We start from the raw sequence: 27,489 nt of genomic DNA, 5'->3' as shown, positions 1-27,489 counted from the left end.
CCCCAAGACAATCAGCAGTAAGGATGGCACCTGTGGAACACACCTTCCCAAAGAGCACAGGCCTGCAAAACAGAGGATGAGGACAGATCTTTTGGCCAACACCCCCAATGACTGTTCTCTCTGATGGATCATCACAGAAGACAACTGCAAAAGGCAACTGCCTGGGTTCTGAAAGCTATATAAAGAGATTCTAAACCCCCTTGAATCCTGACTGAAAAAAGTAAACCCAGAAACAGAAGTTGGGTTATGCTCTGAAACATATAGGTGTGCCTTCAGTCTGTTAAAATGTTTTGGAATAACTGCTGGAAATGTTAGAATTTCTCAAGCTTACAGACCTTTTAATTACGGTGAAAATATTACCAGGATAGCTGATGACTGTAGCCTGGAAGACTACCGAGTCCTAAAGTCTTTCATAGCCACCACGGCTGATCAGTTTCCTAAAGCAGAGATCACCATGACAGGAAGTATTCCCAGCTGTCAAGGGTGACTGCATGAGAACCTCATTGAAATCACTTAGAGAAGCCTTTATTCCCAAAATAATTTTCTCTCATTTTGTGGTCCACTCAGTACCTGCATCCCTTTTTCACCATGTGTTCCTTATGTGCAGTGAGGAATAATAGCAATCATTCAACATGCAACTAGAAATCATAAGGGTGAGGACAGCCTTCTCAGAATAAAAGTCCCGCTGAATTTAAGATCTGAGGCAAGAAGGACTAAACCAATTTTTAAATCAAATGCCCACCATTAACTTCTATGATAAACAATTTTCTTATTCTTTAGCTGCTGTCCTGCCATTCAGCTAACGTAGAATCGTAGAATTGTTTAGGTTGGAAAAGACCTTTAAGATCATCAAGCCCGAATGGTAACTTAGCGCTGCCAGGTCCACCACTAACCATGCCCCTAAGCACCACATCTACAACTCTTCTAAATACCTCCAGGGATGGTGACTCAACCGCTTCCCTGGGCAGCCTGTTCCAATGCAAGGCTTGACAACCACGTTTGTTACAATCCTCCTTCCTTCTATCTCCACTGCATAGTCATCTAACACCACAGTAGTTTCAAATGTGATCTCTGTTTTCACTGCAGTCTCATCATCAAAGTAAGTTTAACACAATAAATCGTGTTGTAAGTTGTACCCCCACTGCAATTTTCTGGAAAGCAACTAAGCCTACAAAACCTGGTAAAAGTATCTACTTTTCTAACCTCATTAAATTCAGCACAGTTTTGGAAAATCAGTCTGAAATCAGCCACAAAATCTTCTGGCTTTGTGTAGAATGAATTGGTCACTTCAAGTCTCTTCTTGATGGTTGACAAGTCCATAGGCTTTTTGATTATTTTGTAGTAATCAGGAACCTAAATGGAGAATAAATTTTTTTAACAAATGCAGTCATGATCATTGTTACTTATTGTTTTACAAACCTTTAGCTCTGAGGAAGAAGGCAAGGTTTAGTCTCATCTTCAAAGCACAATTGTAAGATATAACAATTGTACTTTCAACATACATGCAAACAGTTCCTGGAGTAACAGTGACATCCTAGTTTTGCTGGTAAAAATATACTCCTCCCAATGCCTATTTTAAAATAAAATAAAGACAAATGAAAAACCCCACCTACATTGACTACATACGATAGAGCAAATGATTTGGACATTATTTTTGGACGTAGTCAAATGAGACAACTATTAAGTTTCACTCTCAAGACTACCGTATGATAACTTTGGCAACCCACTCAAAGAAAGATGGTACATGGGTTGCTCAAAAAGAATTTTGGTCATGAAATATGTCCTTGGAAATGGTGGAAAATCTCAGTGATAACAATGACTTCGGCACTCAAATTGTGGTTGTAGGATTAAGGTTTATTCCTTCTTTAGAAATAATTAAAAATCAGAAAATAAGATACGATAGCCAATGATAGTATTTTTTAACTAGATTCACATTTTAAGATAAATGCTATAATACCTGCACTTAGTAATACATGACCATCATGTGATTAATCAATCTCTTGGCCCATTTCTTATTATCAGACTCTGTGGAATGTTTTTTGGAAAAATTATTATTCAAATGGAGTAGAAATGGTGTATAGGAGCACGTTATTTATTAATGAATTCTTTTCACATTGACTTGTCTTGAAGAACATAAAAGAGGTACTTTTCGTCTGATCACACAGGTAACTCTTCTGTGCATCCTTGGACTTCTAAAGTACCCAGGTATTGTTTGCCATTTTAAGCTAATAAATTTCACGTTAATAGTAAGAAATTCAATTTCATATTACTACTATGGAGCACCCTAATACTCAAAATCAGGTAATTTCTAAAAAACCCAAATGCATCCCAATTCACCTTTTTAGTAGTATCACTCAGCATTGTGAGACCAGCAGACAGTGTTAGAACTCACTTTTTGTGTCTTTTTCTTAGGGAATTTTCATAGTAAATCCCCTTCTCACCTAATGCTTCAACTTTTAACTCCCCTTCAGATAGTTTCAATAAAATTGAACATGTTTAATATGGTTAATGTCTGGGAAACTTGACTTCTGATAACGCACTGTGATAGGACATTAAAATGCCATTAGAAACATGCCAATTATGCTACTAACATAAAATGGAAAGTGAGGTACATACTGTGAGAGGAACTGGATCTTGAAAAGCAAGACTCATTTCATGACAGTAGAGGTAGAGCAGCAGTCTTTCGCACTTCTGTGTCAAGAAAAATATATACCCAAGTAATTAGAGAATCCTACACGATTTGTTCTGAAATAAACTACAGAAAATATGAAACAGATGCTCAGTACTCCCTCAGGCCATAAGCAGAAAAGTGAGCACAGAAACTGTATTTGGAAGCAAGATTAACAGTCATAACTAGTGGCCTACAGCATTCCTTCTCTGCAATAGATGCATCATTATCAACTCTCAAATGCATGCTATGAAACCTCATAAGTTACTAACAGTGTTATTCAGCATTTGCTGAGCCCAGCATACATTCCAGGGAATAAAAAAGCATGCGTGGCTCTTAGTGCTTTACAAATATTCAGAGACAGCAATAATATTTTTCCTGATCTGGGTATAACCACTCTGATAACTGCAAAGCCTACAGTGCTTTTTCTTAGCAGTGGGAAGGTGTATCTTTTCTTTGTGTATTCAAATATATTAAACCAGATCTTAGGCCTCGAAAGAGATTTTAAAAATCGTTTTTGTGTGATTTTAAGCTTGCTGATCCTTTATCAGAGTATTTACAGGACTTACATTTTCATAGCTTACATTTAAAGCAAAATACGCACAGAGCTAGCTTTTTTCCTTTCAGATAGCAGCACTTGTAAATAATGGTTCTACAAATAGACTAAGACCCCAAATAAGACAATAATTTCAGTGTATTTACACAAGTTGCCAACTGAAGCCAAGTAATACACTGCTGAAAGTTTCCAATACAGCTCAAAACTGCTTTAAAAAAGTTTTGAATAATAATAACTACGAAGAAACAAGAAAAATCAAAAAAGGCAAAAACCCCCTCCAAAACTGCCAAGATTCCAAATGATTCTGTCAAGCAGTTCAACTGTCTGCTCAAAGGCACCATTTTTTCTTTTAATTTTTAGGGAAAGACAAGAATTGGGGATCCACTGTTTGCTTTGTAGCTTGTCCACCAGGAACATTCAAAGCTGCCGAAGGATAGCAGTTATTCCCAGAGACTTGTGTTAATCTCTGCAGGATCAGTATTGCATCTCTGTATATCTTCACTGAGAAAGAACCACCTTGATTTTTTAAAAGGATGTTGATAAAGTGCTTTAAAGACTAAAACCATTAGTTGATAACATCAATCTATGTCAAATTTGGAAAGCACAAAGAAAAAAATTCTCAATGCAATGTGACTGTGCACCAGCGCTCTGTTAGGAACAGCACTTGGCAATTCCTAGAACACAGTCCCAGATCACAACCACTTTTCAGACATCCAAGCATGTGTTGTTCAGCATGAAAGCTGTTATGATCTCTGAGCTTATTTAAAGAGTTTAATTCTCCTTTTTTGCCATCACTTTTTAAAAGATGCATACATTTCAGAATACAAGAGGCAGCAAGACAGTACTCATGTTAGCCTTACCCTACGGTCTATCGGTGCCAAACCCACAGTGTCTTCCAATTTTCTTTTTTCAGAGCTCTGAGCAGGTTTATCACAGTCATATTCAACTTCTGGCTTGGACAAATCCCGACAGAACGTACAAATCCACTCTCCGCTAAAGACAAACAGACACATTGACCTCAGTGGCGTAGCACGCTCTTGATAAAAGGCTTTCAACACATTTCTGGGTCAGTTCCTCATTTGTGGGGTGATTTTTTTCTGCCTTGCATTGCTTTGTCCTTGCTGGTTTTTTAAACACTACAAAAGGCAGAGACTGCTGGTAAAAAAAGCTTTATTAGAACTTTGTTTCCTTTTTAATGCCACAGGCATCATCAGTGATGTCATAACAGAAAAATGGTTTTTCATAATAGACAGATGGTGTTTATCTTTGTCAGTACTGAACTGTTTCACTTGAGCATACAGGATTCAAGCAAAGCAGTATTAAGAGCTCTGTTTCCTATCTACAGACTGAAGGAATCATATAGGCCAAACAGAAGGAAAAGTGTTAATATGATATGGCAAGAACTATATATTCTTTCTACAAGCTTGATCTACAACATATTACTGCTCTACATAGATCACCCTAGACAAGATTTTTTTTTTGAAAACTGGAAATTCTTTAGTCCCTAAAACTTCCAGATGTGCCTGATAATATCAGCTGGTCTAGGAAAATCCTATAAATTTAAATGACAGCATTAATATTATGAAAAAATTATTTCTGCAAGCTACAGTCACTGATTCTCTATTACAATTTGTGAACGTCCCAGTTTTGAAAAATGTATGAAGAGTCCATGTTTTTAATATAGTTCTCCACAAACAAAGCAACTTGCATGGCTGCAGATAACCACAAGAGGGCTGAATTGTACTTCTGAGACTGCAGAAAGAATTCAGCAATAACCAGTTAGGCGATCTAACTGCATGTGTTTACTCAGAGGTGTGTTATAATAACATCTTTGTAAATGGGAAATAGTTTCTGCAGCACCTTTTAATTCATTTCGATAGTAAGGCTGAAGACCTTTAAAGTTAAAAGAAAAAAAAATCTTATTGTTTTTTATTCAGAGTAATCCCAAGACTTCCACCATGTGCTAGTTTTAGCATACAGTAGTGGTTAAAGGGCATTTTACCTCAGAGACTTACACCCTCTAATGTCTTAACTTGATGAAGTTACTTATATGACAGCTTCACCCCTGTGCTCGGACTAGTATCACAGAAATGATGTAGTAGACATACAAAAATTGATACAGGCCATGATCTAAAGATCTTACGACAGAAGAAAATAAGAAACACAGGAATGATGGAGGAATGACGTATTTAAATATCCAAGAATCAGGAAGAGTGTGGTGGGTTGGAGTGAAGAAAAAAAGATGCAGTGACCTTGTGAATCTATAGGGAAACAGTGATAGGACAAGGGGTAATAGTTTTAAATTAAAGGAAGGTAGATTCAGGCTAGATATAAGGAAGAAATCTTTTATAATGAGAGTAGTGAAACACTGGAACAAGTTGCCCAGAGACGCTGCAGATGCTCCATCTCTGGAAACATTCAAAGTCAGGTTGGATGGTGCTTTGAGCAACCTGATCTAGTTGAAGACAACCCTGCTCATTGCAGGGGGTTGGACAAAATGACCTTTAAAGGTCCCTTCCAACCCAACCCATTCTATGATTCTATGAAATCGTTTTATTCACCTGAAGCAAGAACAAAAAGCAATTATGAAAGAAGTAGCCTGACATTGCTGACGTAACAAAAAAGGAATTATTTTGTGTGTTTGAAGGAACTAATGCTAAGAGACCAAAGTTTGTTAAGCAGACAGCTACAGCTGAAAAAAAACCCCAAACCAATCCACAAAGATGAGAACAAAAACCTCATACATATGAAGCCAGGAGGAAACAAGCTAATTGTCGTTCTGAAGCCCAGGAAAACACGCACTTGTATTAATTAATATGTACGCTTACAGATCTGAACACTTGTCAGAAAAGTTGGTTTTGGCTCCCTTGCCCCTAGACATCGTCATTTCAGTTTCCACAGAACAATCCAGTAAAAAAGAGACATTTTAAAGACTTAATTCTTGAAGCTTTAATTTTAATAAAAACAAAGACTTGTAAATACATATTTATCTACCTGCTTAAAGATTTTTTTTTGTCTTGTCAGAAAGGCATAAATGTTTACGTGTTTACTGTAACTTTACTGAGTTTTGCTTATGGCTCAAAGCTGTAACATAGTCAACCTTTACTTTTTTAAAAAATATCAACTCTAAAGTTTCAAAAGGTAAGAACAACATTTTATGCCATTGAATAGTGGCATAAAATTATGGCATTGAAATGCCATTTCAAGTGACATTTAAAAGAGCAGGTATACTTGTGGAAGTATGCTAGTTCAGAGTAGCACAGAGATGATAAATGTATGAAACTAAGTTGTTACCCAAATATTTTACATCAGCAAACTATGCTGATATTTAATAAGTAAAGCTAATATTTATAAAAGCATTAAACAATGAGCATGTTATGACAGATGTTTTTATCCTTTAATACTAATAAGCTTATTGCATGGCATTTCCAAGTTGGAACATTGCTAAATGCCATTTATTTTAATCAAAGACACTAATTCCAGAAGCAAATGTCAGTAATGCTTATAACCACAACCTATTTTAAGACTTTATTTTGAAACTCAAGAAACTGAGTAGTTGTTTTGTAACAGCCAATCAAGAAAGCCTACTGCTTGTTTCAGCATCGAAGGAGATGTTACTAGAAGACGTCAGTCACTACATCTGATGCTTGGAGTGTAGTCATGTTTAGCACTATAGTAAATAATATATTTAATATGATATTAGCTTAGATATTTCTATTATCATTATCATTATTGTTATGTAAAACCTTTCTGTCACTCTTAAAAAATTTTTATGACAGATTGGTAATTCTGTGGCCCAGTTTTAATAATAGATGCCCTAGATTTAAGTGATCTCGCTTAATTGTCAAACTAGCGAAGAATTTTATTATAGATTTTGCAGTCACAACAAAGTTAAACTGAAGTTTCAATATAAATTCCAATTATCACCAGTTAATAAAACTTCTGGATTCAAGACTTCAAAGACGACACTGCTTCCTTTGAGACTGACACTTCTTGTACTGGGTTTTCCAATGCAAAGCTTATGTCTTTTAATGCAAGTTTAGATGGAATTAAAGGGGTCATAATTACCTTGGAAAGCTCATCAATGTAGGGACATGACAAGAAAGATGGAACACTTTGGGACACTTCTCACAGCAAAGGAGCTCCCCTCCATTTTGACATACTGCACACCAATCTTCATTGGGATCATCCTCTTTTCTGCCCTCCCCAATGTGGGAGGGTCCTATCCACCCTGTCTTCCCACTGGATGTGTTCTCCTGCAGTATCCCTGGCTGATCATCTGTGCTGTCTGGTGCATCTGTTCTTACGACCGCTTCATCAGAAGTGGAATTATGATTGCTATCTAACAGCAACGAAGTAAGTATGCTTCTTGAAAAGGTGGCCTGTAACAAGAAACGAAGGAAGCTAGGCTGTAATGTTTATGCACATTTACATGACCCCAACAACAAGTAAACTGACCAGAATAACAAACTTACATGCAAGCAGCCATACAAGTTTGCAACATGCATGCAAAAATTACTATCATACTATAACATCAGATAACTAACCACAAGAAATTAGCTATGAAAGGCTATTTACTGCTCTACTAATTAAAAACCTAATCTGTGGTGCCCCCAAAGTCTAGCGACCTTATTTAAGTGTATTACTGCACGATGATTAGAAACACTTCCTAGCACCACACGAAAATATGATGTTTACAAGCTATTTCCGGCCTGCCTAGGTTTTCAATGGATAAAAGCAGCGTGATTGCACCAGTTAATTATTTGAACTGGCAGAAGAGCTAGTTTGATTTTGACTTTCACCTCTTCTTTTTACTTAGCTTTATAGTTTTCCCCTGAAGAACAGGGGATTATTAATAAACAGATTATGAATAAATTATTTTATTCCTCATAAATGCAAAATACCCTCCAAATAGAAAGGAGATCTTTATAACTGTTAATATTACATTTCGAGGCCTGGATTCCTCATCCGTTTCTTGCTTCACTATAACAATTGGGAAATCAAAGTTCTCATTTGGTGCACTTGATTCCTGTTTAATTCTGATCGGCTCCAACATAACAACCGGGACTTTGTGTGTAGAATCAGCTCCTGGTGGCCTGCTGGAGGAGCCAGAACTGTAAAGGACAGAAAGAGGCAGGAAAAAATGGAAAATAATAAGAGTCAAACCTGGACACCTTTTGTACACTGATGCTTTCCAACACCTCAGGATGCTAATCCATTTTGCTGCTTTGAATCCTGAGCACTACAGTATTACTATTACAGAGTACAACATCCAAGTTTATTTACATTACAAATTAAAGGCATTACAAAAAGGGAAAATTTTAATGGTGCAGTTCCAGAACTAGAGAATTATTCATGGTTTGACTTCCCGTTACTGCAAGATTTGCAGATAATCTCCATTTCTTTTACGTCATAGACAAAAAAGCACTGCTAGTGAACATCAACCCACTTTGGAGGAGACGCAGTTGTATTTCGGGGAAGGTCAGTGTTTCTCCAGAGCTGAACTGATCATTGCAAACTGCACAATAGAACAAGCTAGATAAAACACATATTTAAAGTTTCTTGGAAGAGTTTCTCACAGCCTTGCAGGTCTGCCTAAACTATGGCCCTACTTTTAGAACTAGATCTGTCTTGCATCATGTGTTTAGTCATAGTAGGATGAGAATGGACAATCCACCTCAAAAATGCCACCTTATTTTTTTTTTCATAATAACAAAGAATTTTAGATCTAATAAAATTCAAGCAGTAGCAGATAGAATCATTTTCTAAATGCAAGTAAAAGACTCTTCAAATATTTAATCATTTCATAAGACTCCTTCACAGAATTTACCACATAAATGGAGTAGAGCAAAGGGTATTCTATATTAAAAAGCATCTGCATTTCCAATTAAAGTAGGATGGATGTCATCTGATTTTTCTCTGCATGAAAAATTAATCTCATGTCAGATGCATGCTCTAATTTATTGGAACACATTAATGGATCTGCACTCTTCAAACAACACGGTGTAAATCTATTTGTTCATTAATATTCCATCACTAAGGGATAAAAAACATTTGTGTAGACTTACAGTAGATATCTAGTGCTCACTTAACTAACTGTATTATGGCAGAAAATTCTTAATAACTTTCTTTGTAACATTAGTTTCTTAAATCTGAAGTCATTTATAGTTCCAGGAGGACTTTCAACATGCAACTTTTTCCTTTAGCTGATTTTTCCAAATTTGAAACCTAATTTAGAATTGGCATACTTTTAATAACACCAACTTAGCCATCATTTACAGAGTTAAAACATTTTAAAATGTGCTAGTAATACATTACAAATGAAATTAATACTTTTTGAATGCAAGGAGTGCTGTAATAACCATCAGGCCTGGCCTGTTAACAGAGGTGGTGAGTGTCATGGTTTAACCCCAGCCAGCAACTCAGTACCACACAACTGCTTGCTCACTTCCCCATGACCTCCTCCCCCCGGCTGGGATGGGAGAGAGAATCAGAAGGTGGTAAAACCCGTGGGTATACATAAGAACAGTTTAATAACTGAAATAAAGTAAAAATAATAACAAGAATTGTAATGAAGAGGAGAGGGAGAGAGAGGAATAAAACCCGAGGAAGGGGAAATAACCCCCAAGTGATGCACGATACAACTGCTCACCACCCACTGACCGATACCCAGCCAGTCCCAAAGCAGGAATTGGCTGCGCCCAGCCAGCTCCCCCCAGTTTATAAATGCTGAGCATAATGTTCTATGGTATGGAATATCCCTTCGGCTAGTTCAGGTCAGCTGTCCTGGCTGTGTTCCCCCCCCAGCTTCTTGTGCACCTGCTCACTGGCAGAGCATGGGAAACCGAAAAGTCCTTAAGAGTAAGCACTACTCAGCAATAACTAAAACATCAGTGTGTTATCAACAATATTCTCACACTAAACCCAAAACACAGAACTGTACCAGCTACTGGGAAGAAAATTAACTCTATCCCAGCCAAAACCAGGTCAGTGAGGCAAATTGACTTCTATATACATTAATGAGAGAAGAGATTGAGGCATGTTGTATGGAGGTGGAAGTTACATTTTCTTCTCTCCCACTCTTTCCTTACCTCTCTCTGCTCCCAACACTGGAGGCACTGGGTGAACGAATTGGAGGGTGTATGTTTGTCACACTGACTCCTCCTAGGATAGAAGAATCAGATTAGAACAAAACACAGTTCTGTGCCACGTCTGAGATTTGACTCAGAGAACTCAAACAGGTTTTGGGGAAAATTTCTCCTGCAGTGTCATTTATTTAACCCATATCTCATTTAAACAAATTTATGAGAGGATGAGAAGCATGGGATAATAGGGGGAAGGAGAGGACTAAAAAAGGGCGCACTGCATGTAAGCAGGCTGACAGGTCAGTACCTTTGCCTGGCTGACCACTCCACCTGATTGCTGCAGTTTGTTTTGTCTTACCTTATTACATTCTAGGAGATCTGCTAGGAAACTTTAAGCCAGATGAGCCAGCAAGTAGGAAGTCTGGGACCAGGTATGAGAGAGACCAAAGGTCTGGGGACAAGATAGCTGAAAGACTTGTGAAGGACATCTTTGCTGAGCACTGGTCCTGAGAAACCAGAGTGGGCTGTCTGTGAATGCATTATCCTCCTGTCTCAGCTAATCTGCCCAAGTGTGTGAATGCCATGCAAGTACATGAACGTTACACGAGTGCTTATTGGGAATTCATGTTCACTACATGAGCATAGCCTCACTACAGATCAGATCAGGAAATGGGAGTAAGGAGCAGCTGCTGATTGCCACCAGGCACGGTGACAGGAATCCCCTGGGTCCTTCAAGTCTACCACATTTAGCTACACATAACAGTAACTTCTCTGGTCAAGTTCTGTCAGTGCTGCTCTACCCTTCCAGTGAAAAAAATTTTCTAATGTCCAAAGTGAACTTCCCAAGTCACCATTTGTAGCCACTGTCTCCTGTTACATCCTGTCTTGCTTTTTAAATACTTGCCTCTTACCACAGCTTCTAGGTTTTCATTTGGAGTACCCCTAAGATTGCCGTTTTTCTATGGATTTCTATGCAATTTGCTGAAATCTGCTGTTTTTCCCTCCATGGTTTTTTAAGATCTGGGCACTTACCTTTTGTTCACAATGCTAAAATAGTCTCTTTACCTCCTACGAGGATTTCTACAACTTTGCCTTCATTTTCATATTTCTTGTCTTCAATATAAAATACAAGTAACTAATTCTGATATCATTGTTTAAATGGCTGCATTAGATTATTCTATTATAATACTTAACAGAAAATTGCACCACATTCCAATTACCTGAGAGGCCTGGTGATGGTACCGATGAATTTGGTGACTGCACAGTTCTGTTCAAAGGGGGTTTTGGCTGATTCTGCTCTGCCGTGCCATCCTTCCTTACGTTATCCAGTGTGATGTTTCCTGAACAATCAATCTAAAACACGGGGAAGAGAGGGGAAGCAGTTAGTGTTGAGAGGGGGGAAAAAAACCCCACAACAAAATCCCACTCCATGCCTCTGCCATACTGTTATTTTGAAGATAAAAACCAAAAGGCATTCCGCCTAACTTTAGCCACCCAAAAATTGAGGCCGTTACTTTAAAACGGATCATCTTACTTTCTCTAAAAAGAAAAGAAATGCCCAAATCTAGTGCTTCATTTTAAGATCAGATGATTCTGTAAGTGCCAATTTTTCTCCATCAGCTACAGAGAAGGCTTACATCAGACAGGTAGCTTTCACACATTGAAGTAAGAGATGAATTCTTATCTCCACACTTTCTTTTGACATGTTCATATACTCTATATATACACTCTATAAAAGCAATATACCTTAATCCACCAGTGTTTGACAGGACTGGAAAAAACCTCAAAGGACATCCTTATACATGAGCTCAGGAAGTGTGGATTAAATGAGTGGGCAGCGAGCTGGGCTGAGAACTGGCTGAATGGCAGAGCTCAGAGGGCTGGACCAGCAGCACAGAAGTCTGTAGCCAGTGGTGTTCCCCACGGGTCAGCACTGGGTCCGGTCCTGCTCAACTTACTTGTGCATGACCTGGATGAAGGGACAGAGTGTGCCCTCAGCAAGTTTGCTGAAGATACAGAGCTGGGAGGAGCAGGTGATACAGGTGATACACCAGAGGCTGTGCTGCCATTCAGCGAGACCTGGACAGGCTGGAGCGTTGGGCAGAGAGGAACCTGATGGAGTTCACCAAAGGCAAGTTCAGGGTCCTGCCCCCAGGGAGGAACAGCCCCACGCACCAGCACAAGCTGGGGCTGACCTGCTGGGAGGCGGCTCTGCGGAGAAGGACCTGGGAGTCCTGGTGGACAGCAAGTTGCCCACGAGCCAGCCGTGTGCCCGTGTGCCCAAGGTGGCCAGTGGGACCCTGGGCTGCATCAGGAGGAGCATGGCCAGCAGGTGAGGGAGGTGATCCTGCCCCTCTGCTCTGCCCTGGTGGGGCCGCACCTGGAGTGCTGTGCCCAGTGCCGGGCTCCCCAGTTCAAGGGAGACAGGGAACTGCTGGGGAGGGTCCAGCAGAGGGCTGCCAAGGTAATTAGGGGACTGGAGCATCTCCCTCGTGGGGAAAGGCTGAGAGAGCTGGGCCTGTGGAGCCTGGAGAGGAGAAGGCTGAGGGGATCCTATCAGTGTCTACTAATATCTTAAGGGCGAGTGCCAGGAGGATGGGGCCAGGCTCTTTTCAGTGGTGCCCAGTGACAGGGCAAGGGGCAACGGGCACAAACTGCAACAAAGGAAGTTTCCATGAGGAAAAACTTCTTTACCTTGAGGGTAACACACCGCCAGAACAGGCTCCGCAGAGAGACTGTGGGGTCTCCTTCTCTGGAGACATTCAAAACCTGCCTGGATGTGACTGTGCAACCTGCTGTGGGTGAGCCTGCTTTAGCAGGGGGTTGGACCAGATGATCTGCAGAGGTCCCTTCCAACCCTGACCGTTCTGTGACAGTTCTTTCTGTCCCACATACATTCTGGGCAGGTGCCATGCATATTGACTCAAAATGCAAACAGCAAACCAACACTTGCTCTTTCCACCCACAGCCCAGGCCAGACAACTGAACTGTCGGGCTCCCAATTTACCATTCTAACTTTCTGTAAAAATTACACATTCTGGTTTGATAAAGAGAAATGACCTTTTTAAATGTTAGGGTTTTTTGCAATATATATGAGATTTATGGTAAGAAAATAGGTCACCTTGCTATCAGTTTTCTCAATTACCAGATGCCTCAAAAATCCACTGGTATCAACTTCATTGGCCACTGAAATTTCTATTTAAAAGCTAGACTTAGCTGAAGTGGATGCAGAAGTCTCTGCTAGGTCAGCATATCTACAGGGATTTGGGCCATGTATCTTAATAGCACAAACAACCATATAGAAGTAGAAGAGTTCACAATACTGTGCACAAAAATCAGTATGCTAAAATGTCTCACATAGTTTTATGATCGCGCTGTGTAGTTCACCTTTTAAGCCTGACAGATACTGTGATTCTGTACTGTATGTACTCTTAGAAAATACAACACTTATCTGTGAGTTTATTGGTGAGAACAAGACAGCTAGGAGACACAAGGAGTTAACAGCAAGTTATGACTAGAAAACCATGACGTTTCAGATACCTACAAAACCTTAGACCACAAAAATAGGCTTGGCAGTTATTTGAAAGAATGAAGCCAAATAATTAAAACTCAGCAGCTCTAATGTGGATCTCTGACAAACACCAATCAGAAGAAACTATGAAAAGAAGTTTAGAAGCTTAAGGAAAGATGATCTTATGATGTTCCTTCTATCACTGGCTCACAGGCATGTTAGAAGATAACATGAAGAAAAAAGTAGCAAAAGGGAAAGATATAAAAATAACATCAGCAAACCAGTGCTATCTATGCACACTGGTAAAAGAAAGCTAAGCTAACGCATTTTTTTAGCATCGTTATGGGGGGCGGGGGACAAATATACTGCATCCAAGCAAACAAGTCCAATTACAATTTCAACCTGCAAAGTTATTTTTCTTAGTTGTCCTAACTGCTGTCTCCCAGAAGAGTTCTGAATATTGCCGGAAACACGTAGGTAATCCTGCATCGCTGTTTTCTGGAACTGCCTCACTCTGACAAGCAGAGCAAGAATTTCAGTCAAATGTTTCTACTTCTTACAAACATTAAGACTTACTTCAAATAGAATCCATAAAACTGTTCTTATGTTACACTTACATCAGGAAGAGATGGTAGATTGTAGGAGCTACCCACTGGAGAACTCAAATCTATCACAGGGGGACCGTATGTCTTCCCATCACATCCTACAGCACTCGTGACTGTGGGGCTGGATGGAGTAGATGTTGTGCTGCTTGCAGTTGAAAGCGCAGTTGAAGTTTGTCCACTACCAATCTGCCACTAAAAAGAAAAGACGATAATCCACAATTCAGCATTGTTGTTTGGGTTTTTTTTTTCAACAGAGCACATCAATTGCATATACCAGTTCTAACTCAGCAGTTAAACAAGCAGCTTGGTTCAGGAAGCTGAATCCTGATTTACTCTGAAGTTATCTGATTTCAAGAACCAATCTTAAAAGACAAAGGGAGATGACAAGTAGTTGAAAACTATTCACAGAAGAAATGAACGTGAATTCAAAGCTGTATCTCAATGTTAAGTGTCTATTAATATTTTATGCTGCATCGACAGTGTTGTGGGAGAAATGTAACAGTTTTAGTGAAATAAAAGCATTACAGATAATAGGCTGAATGCACAACTGCTCCAGTGCCTTATTAAGTAAATAGCTATAGTGTCACTTGGATGGCATCAAGTATTTCATGTTGTGCTTCCCTTAACAACTTAAAGTGATTAAGAATTTGAAATGCTGGCTGGATCTCCACCCACATATACGCTTAACACCATGATATGAAGTGCACAGTCAAGTCAGACTAAATTTCTTTCTCATTTAGACATATGCAGTTTTCAATGACTTTAATGGAATTTCATGGCAACCACAGGCAAAATTTGACTCTGCTAAAATCCTTTTTAGTCAGTCATTCTATTTACTGGTTTCTAGCTTCAGAAAGAAATTACTAGATAATGAAAATACTTGAAAGAAAGGCTTGCAGACAGGCCAATCTTCTTTTCAGAGGCACAGAATAGAAATGACTTAGTTTTTGTCACTACAGGTTCTCTTAGATACTGTACTGCTTGCTTCAATTTAGTTGGAATTAGTTGTCTGACATCATAAGCATTGCAAACATGAAAGGTGTTACTCTGCTTCTCAGGTCACAGATCAGATTCATTTGATTCTGGCCTGCTTACCTCTAGTGACATGGTTTTCTCTTTCCTTCCACATACCTAACTCCTCATGTGTTAATATGCTCTTTAATGAAGATTTGCCTTCCTGAACATCCAGAAAACATATGACACTTTTGCTTCTTCTGCCCCATTTCAACTGCTGATTAGCTGGGTATTGATCAGTCTTACACAGCAGAGGTCCCACAGTTGTGGACTTTCTTTTCTCTCCTCATCTGCAAAAGTTCAGATTTGGCATACTCTAGAGAATGGTGGCAGCTACAGCTTTTTAGTCAAGCTTTTACCTGGTTCCTAGTGAAGTCAGTAACATCAAGCTAAATAGTGGGATTTTCTATTTTGTCTATTCACTGATTGTAGCGTGCAGACCATGGCCATATTAAGTTTTGCACAAGCAGCCAGAAATCACAGTAATAGCAAACAAAGGAAAGAAACACCTACACAGTACGCACAGTGGCTCACTTCCATAATGCTTCAGCTGCTTAGAACTGTCAAACTGAAAGAAACTTGACAGTTATCTCATTAAGAAAACCGTGGGTATCTTGTCATAGAGAAAAACGCAGTCTCTGTTCTAATTGAAAAGCACTCTAGAAACATAATATAAAAGTAAGATGATAAAAAGCACATTTGATTTTTTTTTCTACAGGCAAGTGAAAAAAGGAAAGAAGCTTTACCTGTTTTATAGCTTGCTGTGCCAAGAATGCCATTTGCAATGGGTTGGGCTTTATTGCTTGCCGTGGTAGGTTCTGATTTTGGGGAAATCTCATTTGTTGTGCAGGAAGAGATGAACCATTGGACTTGGAGCTATGATTCTGAAAATGAATCAAGCGCGGAGGTGCCTGCATGAAAACAAACAATTCTACAAGTTAGCTGACATCTATTCAATGTTCCAGAAATTTTTACCAACTCCAAGTAGCCTTTTAAACTTCTGAAACTCTTTAACAAATCAGATGCAAACTAATAGGATCATACCATTTATCTGAATGATCACACTACACATTGATTTTCAATGTTAAAAACAAAACCTGGTAGATGGTTTTGAATTATTCTAGTATAATAAATGCAGCTACATCACAGGAGCCAGTGAGAGTATCTCCAACTTTGAAAGTTACACAGCAGAATAACAGAGTTTTATGCAAAAAAAGCCTTGGAAGAAAATTAATAGCAGATTCACTTTTTAATCATTTGGCGAAAATACAAAGTATAGCTCAGTACTATATATGGTTGGATTCCATATGATTTTTTTTACGAACAAAAACAGGCTAAGTGCTACCACACATTTTACCAGACAAGTTTAAAATGCCCATTCAGTTCTCAGCAAAGAAAATGTTACCCAACCCATTTACATAGACATGTGCTGAAGGTGATGCTGTCTGAAGTTATGGATCTAGATTTAACTTCTTCTTTTGTTCTTATCTTTCTTTACTTTTTCCTTCAATGCCATGGAAAAAAGAGTCTTCTCTGGAAATAGTCATAACCTACCTGATGAGAAGCAGGAGGCTGCTGCATGGCTCCTGGCATTCTTGGATTTGGTAAACTTACTGGACCTGCTCTGCGTTGAGCTTGCTGCCTCTGAGCCATAACCTGTTGCTGCATATGCTGGAGTCGGAGCTGAGCTAAGCTTATCTGCGTTGGGAACTTCGACAGCTGGTTTGAAGGTAAACTGCCTGGTGGCTGTAAGTTTGTTTCCATCACAGGGCTCTTGGGCATATGTGGTGGGGTTTCTTTATCTTCAATTACTAAAGAACCTAGTTTAAACAAAATCAATACCAGAATACAGCAGTTAACAGAAATGCTATTTTTCACAGTTAGTTCCTTTTATATCATGTAGTCATCATTCATTACTGTAATGTAAAGAATGGATAAATGGGAGATAGAGACTCCATTTATTTTGTTCGCCTGAAAGAAAACGGTTGCATTTTATAGCAAACTGTCTTGTGCTGTAGCCTTCTCTATAGCTTCCAGAAGAGCACGGGAACAAAGTTTCAATGGGACAGAGTATCCTGAGCCAATCATTTGACAAAAAGTTTTAACTGTATCATAAAACTTAAAGGTACTGTGATTCCTTCTGGCCTCTGAGTCAACATCGTGGAATACTGAAATGATACTCTCAGTTGTCACACCCCACCAATTCTAGGATGTGATGGGCACCTCCAGGAGATGCTTTCTCTCTCTCCACTGACTTAGAAGGAAATTTGACTGGACAGTTAATTTTTAGAGATTAATGCTGGGTGAGAGATTTTATCTGAAGAGATATATAGTGTGATTACATGAAACTCAGGTAAAATTCAGGCTACCTCATCCAAGAAACATGAATTCCAACTAGAAGAGAGTTGATTTGATTCAGTGGAATAGCATATTGTTTGTACAGGAACAGACAAAGACGCTTTCTTTATTTAAAATGGAGTGAAGTAGGGAAAGTTGTGGTCCAAGACCAAGAGTTACAAAAATTCCAGTGTTCTGTAAAAGGTTGCACAACAGCTTTTCAATACAGTGGGAGATAAGACACCTCATACTCTCTTCTCTCCCAGACATTTAAGGCTGCTTCCCAGGAGAGTTCATTTCACGAGGTGGGCAACGCCACATGACAATTTGACAATCCCTATTACAGCAGAACTTGAAATCACCCTATGCCACTTCTCATATTCATCAGTTTCTGTGGATCCTGTGCAGTTTAGCCTGGCTCATTTTGGGATAGATTATCTGAACAAGAAAACTTCTTGCATTTTATAGTCCTCTTTTTCATCTCAAGAGCTGAGAAGCTATACAAGTAGCATGACTCTAGTCCCTATCTAGACACAGGCACAGAGGGAGTCTAGGCCAGCCAATTTACTGTAGTGCAGAGCAGGGCAGAAAGCTAACATCAACAATACTGTTTTCATATTGACACTTGGTAATTTTGGTGTTGCATACACTTTAATTAAGGTTCTACCACATCAGTCATTAACAAAAATATTAAATATGCTAAACAAAATGGAAAATACCTACCAACCTATTGCCTAATACCTTTCATTAATCCTGTAACAGGTCTAGTCAATGTTTCCCATAAAGTGAGCAAAGAAAAATGCAAATGAATAATACTGTTTCCCCTATACAGTTGTATTTTTTATTTCACTACAGTCAAGATGGATCTGTTTTATTTTCTTTCTCTAGAAAAGGAGTTACTTTGAAAAAGAACGGTATTGACTGTACTACACTCAACTATCAAACCCATACAGCACTTCTATTCTGTTCTCTCCAAGTCTAATTACAATTGCAAAAATATTTCCAGATTTAACATCTGTGGTATAGCTACTTACCCAAAGGTACTACAGAGAATGATTCCCTTCCATTATTCTAGAAAACTGTGGGCTATCATAGAATTTGTGGAATTAAAACAGTTGAAATGTTGTGATTTTTCTTAAATACATTCTGAAATCCATAAGACAATTATCCTATTAGTATAGAGATGTTAATCATATTGTCAACAACAGGCAGCCTAACTAGAATTCAAGCCATTCCCAAAGTAATCTGTTTCTTTACTCAGACTTTAGTGGTTCTTCAGTCTGGTTCATCTACAGAAACTGAACATGTCTGATCACAAATGTAACAGCATAAAGGCTGTGATTTCTGAAACCAGACAGATAAATGTATTCTGGTTTTATCCATCACTTAATTACAAGCACTCCTATGCTGATTGATATAGGTGCCATTTTTATTGCAGCACTTTTCAGAATTTAAGGGAACACATTTAGGCAGCTCATTAAATAAACAAAAAAGAGCCCCAAAACCAAACACAAGAAAAAGACCTCTCTTGACAAGCGTGGTCTCAGTTCATCAGCAGTTCACAGTTATCACCGCACAGCCTGACAGTTAATGTCTGGGAACAAGAGATTCACTTTAGATTCCTTTCCCAAAGAAAATTATTTACAAAGCAGGAACTTGGAGAATTTCCTTGCTAACCATGTAATGTCCTGGTGTATGGGGAAAGGTGCTTGCTGGCCTTAAAGCACTGCCATAACGCTTTCTTTCACTGCCTTTGTAGAGAAATGTGCATTTGCACCTCTCTGTACATTTGTAGAGCTCACTGCACTTTCTGATGAAAGGCAGTAGTCGTCCCACAGGTATCCTGCAAAGCATTCTACAGATGACAGAAAAACTCAAATCAAAGTAACAGTGGAGAATGAAAGGAAGCATGACAGCAGTAAAAATCCTCAAAAAGACCCCAAAGCTTTAATTCCTGCTCTTAAGCTGATGAGTTCCTAGGATGCTTATCTCCATTAAACTCAGGCTTTCAGGCAATCACACAAGCAGGCTACCTGAAAAGCTTCCAGGTTCTGGGATTCATCAGTATCATAAAACCCTAGCAACTTACAGCTGTTAAGATAAATGTGAAGACCAGTTTGGAGACTAGATCAAAACCTATTAGGATAATGAAGATGAAGTACATTTGCAACTCTGCTAAAAACATGCTTTCTCCTGAATTCCACCCCACAACTTCAGGAAAGGCAATCTAAAAGCCAGGAAACTGTCAAAAAGTAGTGTTCTCTTCCCTATTCTTCTTCATCATTCTCTCTTTCCTTTCATCTCAGTCCTCCAAGGCTTATTATTCAGCATAAGGGAGCAAATCGGGGCTCTTGAACATATGCTGCTGCTGCTGCTATGGGTTTCAGCTCGGGAAGATGAGACTGAAGTAGAAGAAAGAGCTGGAAGATGCAGAATGAGACTGACTTCTGGAACCCTTTCTTAAGATGTGAAGTAGAGTTATAGATTATGTTCCTTGTTTCAGAAGGCAGAGGACATGTGTATTGCCCAGGAAACTGAAAGCTGCTATTTTGACCATCACATATGCCATTCAAGCAAGGTAAGTTTGTTAATACTTTATCATAAGTATTCATAAGTAATACTTTTTCCCATACAACACTCTTCAAATGTCTTCTGCAGGTAAGGAAATAAATCTAACAAAGTAAACCAAGAAATGAATAGTGTGAAGGCTACTTATTGTCACAAAAAGAAAGCTGCTTCCCAAATAGGATAAGGATGCCAAAGGGCTAATAAAGTTTTATCATACCTAGATTGAAAATATTTTGAGCCCAGAAGCTAGGATCACAGTGAAACTGGATGGTATTGTTAGTCACTGGTGAAGCATCACACCTTGCTCGGAGAAGATACCGTAGTCGATATGTAATCTAGAACAGGAACAAACATAGATTTTTTTTTTCCTCTGGGGCTGGAGCCACGTACCAAAACAGCATAAGAGGTCTTGGAAAAAAAAACCCACAACACAAAACCATAACAACAACAAAAAAGCAGACACTCCACCCACCCCCTAGAAAACAACAGAAAGCTCTGAATGAGCCCCCAGAGAACTGAGGTGCACGATAGAGACATTTGTCCAAGGTACAAATAAAAAAGGTATTCTTAACATCTTTCCCTTATTCCTAAAATAGCTTTAAAATGCAATCAACTACTGCCAAAAAAAAAATCATTTTTTCTCCTCTACTGTAGAAATAAATATCCTTCTACAAATTTGGTCATTACATTGAATGACTTGAACGACTTACAAGTGAAGTTTCTTCTTACTGATTCACATAACCATTGCTGTATCCCCCCAAACCTATGTTAGTTCATTCATTTTTCTTTCAAATAAAAGTATCTCATCCTTTTGGGAACAAGTATCATCACAGGAAATTTTCCCTTTTATTAAATCTAAGTTTTCTTTGAGAGTCAAAGAATAGATTTTATAAACTTTGTCTTTGAAAACTCTCAGATTCAAAGATATTTTCAGACTCTTACAACTCCTTGGTTCCAAAGCACTGGACTACGATTACATCACACAAGCAAAATGTTCTACCAAATGCTCAGTATTTATCTAGTTCCTAGAAAGAAAATATTTTCTTGCAGTTGTTTCATAAGAAAAATCTAACACAGGCACTAATTTTAGAATAACACAGAGCAGATAGAGAAAAAATTTATAAGACTGCAACACTTTTCTTCTTGAATAACAGATTACTTCCAGGAAAAGGTCAAGAGACATACTTGGCAAAATCATCTTACCCCTTTAAAATGACACTAGTTATCTTTTACAGCAGTTTTGTAAGAGCTTCCAGTTTATGCATTTCTTCTTTCAATTTTAGGCAGGTCAGTTTTAGATCAGATACAAAAAACATTTAGACTTAAGTTTTTTTTTAATGGATATGGAAAATTTTAAGTGCACTAATATTTTGAATATAGATTTCCTGGGATTTCTGCATACACTACCGGAATCATATATACTACACTACAGAAATTCTAGTCACTTGTCCTGTCACCAATACCAGTTGCACACAGTTCTTGTCATAGTTCGTTCCATATATTTCTCCTATTGTGCACACACATATATTGTAGATAAATTCATGACTAGACTATCAGTAATAGTGGTAGCTACTGGTGTTATGTTTGTGCTAGAAGACGAGGCTGGGAAACTGATGTCTTTCTGCAAACAGTTTAGTGTGCTATTTCCCTGAAGTTGACACAGCCTCCTGGCTGTAAGTCTGCATTTAAGTCTGCTGAGCATTCCTCCTTCCTAGTTTCAAGTGGTTGAATATGCTGGAGCAAAAGTCTCACATGCTCCTCTATGCATCACTATTCAGGAACAGATTTCCCAGATGTCCACAGACAGGTTAGCTACTCAACTCCCAGGCAGCACCTACTTTCAGCAAAAAATCAGCTGCCTAAAGCTCAGCTGTTCTTTTGAAACATATTTCTCATCTGCTGAGGCTTTATGGGCTAGATGATCTTTTTCTTCAACTGTATGATGATAATTTAGAAAATTAAGATGCTGCAACATATAACTTGTTTTCTTACATAGCAGAAGTCCTTGCAGCAACACTAAGCAATTATAAACAACATGACTCAGTTTGATACCCTTTTTCTCTATTCAATTAAAAAATCTGAATTGCTGAGGCAGCATAAGGCGGGACAATGAATTTAACTACTTGAAGTTGATAAAACCAAGTAATATACCAGTATCTGCTCTAGCCTACAGCATTTTAATGGGTATTAAAAAAAGAAACACCACCACTAAAACCAAATAATATACCAGCATCTGCTCTAGCCTACAGCATTTTAATGAGTATTAAAAAAAAGAAACACCACCACCAAAACACAACAACAAACCCCCAAACCAACAAACCCATCCCCCAGTGGGTTCTCAACTAATCAATGAGAAAATAAAGAAAAAGCTTTGTGATCCAGTCATAGGAACTGGAAAAAATGATCTAGCGTCTTTCCTCAATATTGCCACAGATTTCCGTCATCAGGTTTGTACAACCTAGTAATCTCTGGGCAAATCATGGTCAGCTTTTTGTTTGTTTTTTATCTTAAGTCTTTTAGGATTTCTGTTCATCATGAGCAGTCAGCTTAGTGAGAGCACATGCACTGAGATCTTAAGGGTCATTATAGCATTGAAACATTTAGCGTCATAACTGTTTGCATGAAAAATCAAAAGCCTCAACTTAATTTTTATCAGTTTTTGAAGACTGTTAGTGGGAAAGAAGCATGACAGAACAAAGCAATACATTATTTTTTACATTAATGTGCTGGATATCAGATTTTACAATATATAAATACCATCCTTCTCTGAACTCAGCAGCTGTAACAAGTACTGAAAAGAACCTCAGTGATGACGTAAGACACACAACATTTCTCCTAGTGTTTCACAGCTTCATGGTTTTCACTTCAGACAAAAGTTGTTGCTACTTCTGCAGATCTACAGCAATTCTATGGTCATGAACATAGAGCTGTATGAATCATGACCAGAAAGCTGAACTATTAGAAACATTCTGTATTTATGTTTAAGAGAAAACCATGAAAAATTATATACAAATATTACAGTTAGTAGAAAGTCATTAAAAAGTCTAATTCCCTACTATTACTGACAAGCATGTGCATGTGTATCTGCCTTAACTGTAGTCTTTAAGTAAATGGAGAGCTACCTTCCTAACCTTACCAAGCGTTTGCTGTACAGTAGTGCGGTGCTGCTCCCACTGGAAACTGCCCATTTGGAAAAATTCATGACATGTTCCAGCTGTTTAGAGAGACCTGCCACTTCCTGTTGCTGCTGCAGAAGTTTCATCCGATGCTCTTTTGCCAGAGTCTGCAAGTAGAAAAGCAGTTCCAGTCAAAGTGTTCAATTTACAGTTAACAGACATAGCTTCCATATCTGTAATTCACAATGATCAAGTGGTTTCACTTAGCTCTTCTAAAAAGCACTCTTGCCCCCTGACTGCAGCTATCAAACAGAAACGTCAGTATACATTTATTCAAGATGTCAGGACTTTCTGTGCAGATTCCTATTTTCTCTTATGACACATTTTCATATACATAAATATGCCCCTCTCTATACACACATACACTTTTTAAAACACAATTGGAGGTAATATTTTTCCAGTTATCCATTCCAGACAATTCTCTCCTTTGATTTGCTATTGGATTACTGAATTTATGAAAAATTCTGATGGAAACACTTTTCATACATGACACACAGAATTATGACTTGCAAAAGCATGGAGAAAGAAACTTGGCTCAGAGACAGCCCTGATTCACAAAGCAGGGAACACAGATGATTATTATAAACAAAACAACAACTCCCCCAAAACCAAACCCTCCCCCACTAAAATCCCACTTGCTGGAATGGTTTGTGGGACATCTCTCCACTTTGGAATTCTGACAGGACATGCACAGGTGGTTAATGCTAGAAATGGATTTTATTTTAATGTGAATCCACACAAAAAAATATTAAGATTGACATATTTTGTCTCTTATGATTGAAATGAAATTACCTCCAACTGATGCAGGAGAGCTTTTCCCTTTTTATTTATTTCTACCATCAGTGTAAATATGGCAACTTTAATATCCTGTTCCACCTGCTTTTGATTCTGATTCACTTCAAGAATTCTGTAAGTAGACAGTATAGAAAATAATGGTTTTTAGCTCACAAACTCACCCTCCCAACAGTATAAAAAAACCCACCCTCTCTTGGTCATATGCACCAATTAATACATATACCATCAGACACTTATAGTAAGGAAAACTACTGAGAGAAACAGAAAGAGCAAGTAACAGTGACCTACTATAAAATTAATTAACTGGTGGCAAATTCTAATGCCATAAGTCTGTAAAACTACTGACATCTGAAAAAAATTAAAAGCTCTTTGTAATTGAAATTCTTGATTTTTAATTGGCACCTTTCTGGAATGGTCTGTGGCAATCAAAACTGTTTAAGTGTACTTTCCATCTAAAGCAGAATGGCACTCCAGAAACAAAAAACAATAAAAAGATCTTCTAATTTAGCTATTTCAACAGCAGTGCTCAAATGTGTAACAGCAAAGCATAATCTATACTGTGAAACCCACTACTGCTAAGACACAAGGGAGAATAACCACTTAGATGCAGCAAAAGAAGAGAAGGGCGCCTGCTGGTTTTTTTTACGTCTCTACCACCCTCAAAGACAAGCAAAGACAGAGGAAGAGTTCAAGTTGCACTCAGCATCCCATACTGTGTTGAACCTTCCTGCCTTTGAACTCTGCTGAAGGAGCAGTTACAAAGACCTACTGCAGCACACATTTTACAGACTTATTTTTCTCCTAGGTTTGTAGTACTGAGTGAATAAAGCCCCAAGCATAAAAGTATTACATAAATCTTCAAATATGTCTCACAAGCATTATGAAAACATGAGTCATAACCTTTCGCTTTCTTAGAGGGATCTACACTAAGAAAATAAGTGTGCTGATGGTGGGGAAGAATATGACTGCCTTCTACAGTCTCTATTGCCCAAGCTGTTTTCTTGCACCCAAGATATTACTGCCCATTAAGCCCACAGGCTGAGCAAAAGAGTTACCTAACACAACCAAGTTCATTAAACAGGCAGCAGTCACTTCAGCAAACTGCAGATTTTAGAATTTATCCTTCTGGAAGTATAAAAGGAGATACAAAATGCACTAATCTAAACATTTCAAGAAATTTCAGTGTATACAAAGTCGCCCTCTCTGTCAGTTTCAACCCCAGAATCTGATACATACCTGTTTTGGATCTGCTTTCCTGTATATTTTATGTACTTAGTCTTCTCCATCAATTTGGTGATTAGGGTCTCGATGATCACTTTCTGGTTCTGAAAAGCTTCTTCTATAAACTGGTATCTGCAGTAAAAACCAGTATTTATACATGCAAAAGGTGTGATATACTTGCTAAAGCTGAGTGCCTTACAAAAGCCTTCTTTTATTGAACAAAGATCCTGCTTAAGTCCAAAATTTAACTGTCATCATGGAAGCATGTGTCAGCAAGTGCCAATATATTTTATTTATAACATATTTGAATTTATAGTATAAAGTATATAGTAATTTTAGAAATTTTTTTAGAATTTATGGTTTTCATAACATGAAGGGACATCGCATGACCATAGCCCGCATTTAGCAAAAGAAAAATTAATGTTGTGCTGTAGTCATCACTTTGTAAGTGAAAGTGCATGTAAGCTATTTGTGCAAGATAAGGATGTAGAAATAGAAGAAGCGATATTGCTGAGTCAGTAGAAGTCAGCAACATTTTAAATCAAGGAACTGAAATCATCATCAATTTGAGAAAAAAAAAAGAGGTGGCACATTCTAAAATGGTTATAAATCCTACGAAAAGGAGAATTGAAGAGAAAGACTGCAATTCTGCCAGAGCAAGGTTTAGCCTGTTCCAAGGAGCACCTGGCTAACACTTCTCTGCCTGTTGATGTTGACCTGGTCAGGCAAGCAAGTTCTTTGGGTGGTTGCATCAGGTATAGTGAGCATATTAATATTTAACTTGAGTACCTCTGTCCCAGCCCCCTACCATATGCATTAACCAGCAAGATTATTGTCTTGTACTCAGAAGTTGTATATAATCCTGCTTTTCAACTTCTGTGGCCAGTAAGAGATGATCAAAGAACAGCAACTCAAAGATTTGAGTGTTGTAAATAGTGTTGTCAAAGTATAGTACAGCCAAATTTAGGTCTACTGTTGCTTTTAAAGGGCTCTTCACAGAAAAAATGCCCATTTGCTCTGTTCTGAAATTGTTTGTTAATGTTCTGTTACGTAATCATCTTGTTGAAGGACAAACGGAGAATTTACACATAAGTGTACCGTTGCATAACACAGCCCCTGTGCTTTCTAAGGACTCTCTGAAGAGCTGCACAGCAACAAATTCTATCCAAACAACGTGACAGTAAAGAAAGGTCTTGTGCCTAAGCCACCAGACTAACAAGTGGAAGACTTAGGTTTTACTCTGAACTACCACATACTCATCAGCCATACCTTTTTTGGATACAATTCTGTTTTTCTGTGGGCTTAATTTCTGAGCAAGAAATTTTATTTTGCACTCTCTTCACCTGACTGTATTCTATACAGCTAGAGCTACAATCAGCTTCAAGCTGTCTTCCTGTAAGTGAGTTGCATAAAGCATACACTTTGTATTGATACCTGTGCTCTTTGTGTTCTAGTAACTGACAGTCTCGGCAGGTCAACTTGTCACAGGTTTCACAATACAACTTCAGCTGCTCCTTTTTGTGGTAAGGACAAAACACAGGTCGCTGACTGGTCACACCAACTGCCTCTGTTGAATAAAGAAAGATGTCATCTCAGTCCCCTGAAATTATTAAAGATCTGCATTCTCCTGTTTCTCCTCACCTAGATGCTGCTAGGCCACTAATAAAAAATGTAACAGTTCCAAGCAAAAACTGCACTGTCTCACTTGATCAAGCATGGAGCTAACAACCTCTCTCAGGGAAAATGTCTAGAGCCTATTTTACCATAACTTATTACAGCCCCACAAAACTATTTACAAAAGGAGAGTCAGTACTGTTGCAGTTGCAAAAGATGCTGCACAATCAGCAAGTTCCTTTCTTAAATGGAAATGAGGATATTGCTGACTTAATTCATTGCTCTGTCTTTCTCAGTCAAATGGGTGAAAGGGGGTTTGAGGATGTCAAGCCACAGGCA

At 38.4% G+C, this 27,489-nt stretch overlaps 1 protein-coding gene across 1 annotated transcript in view; it reads right to left on the bottom strand.

Moving 5' to 3' along the window:
* The window catches only part of TRIM24 (tripartite motif containing 24), a 64,795-nt gene that overhangs the window by 3,168 nt on the left and 34,138 nt on the right, over positions 1-27,489 (bottom strand). Inside the window, exons 4-18 of the mRNA XM_055711025.1 lie at positions 26,971-27,103; positions 25,552-25,668; positions 24,313-24,427; positions 23,481-23,627; positions 20,562-20,679; positions 16,994-17,259; positions 16,186-16,350; positions 14,438-14,617; positions 11,530-11,662; positions 10,316-10,388; positions 8,170-8,338; positions 7,293-7,606; positions 4,085-4,217; positions 2,617-2,691; positions 1,204-1,353 (exon numbers count right to left, since the gene is read on the bottom strand). Coding sequence (XP_055567000.1) covers positions 1,204-1,353; positions 2,617-2,691; positions 4,085-4,217; positions 7,293-7,606; positions 8,170-8,338; positions 10,316-10,388; positions 11,530-11,662; positions 14,438-14,617; positions 16,186-16,350; positions 16,994-17,259; positions 20,562-20,679; positions 23,481-23,627; positions 24,313-24,427; positions 25,552-25,668; positions 26,971-27,103 — 2,288 coding nt within the window. The remainder of the gene's footprint in view (positions 1-1,203; positions 1,354-2,616; positions 2,692-4,084; positions 4,218-7,292; positions 7,607-8,169; positions 8,339-10,315; positions 10,389-11,529; positions 11,663-14,437; positions 14,618-16,185; positions 16,351-16,993; positions 17,260-20,561; positions 20,680-23,480; positions 23,628-24,312; positions 24,428-25,551; positions 25,669-26,970; positions 27,104-27,489) is intronic.

The sequence above is a fragment of the Falco cherrug genome, chromosome 5 (assembly GCF_023634085.1).
Source record: "Falco cherrug isolate bFalChe1 chromosome 5, bFalChe1.pri, whole genome shotgun sequence".
Taxonomy (NCBI): Eukaryota; Metazoa; Chordata; class Aves; order Falconiformes; family Falconidae; genus Falco; species Falco cherrug.
The sequence above is the reverse complement of the archived record's forward strand: the minus strand, read 5'-3'. Positions and strand labels throughout refer to the sequence as shown.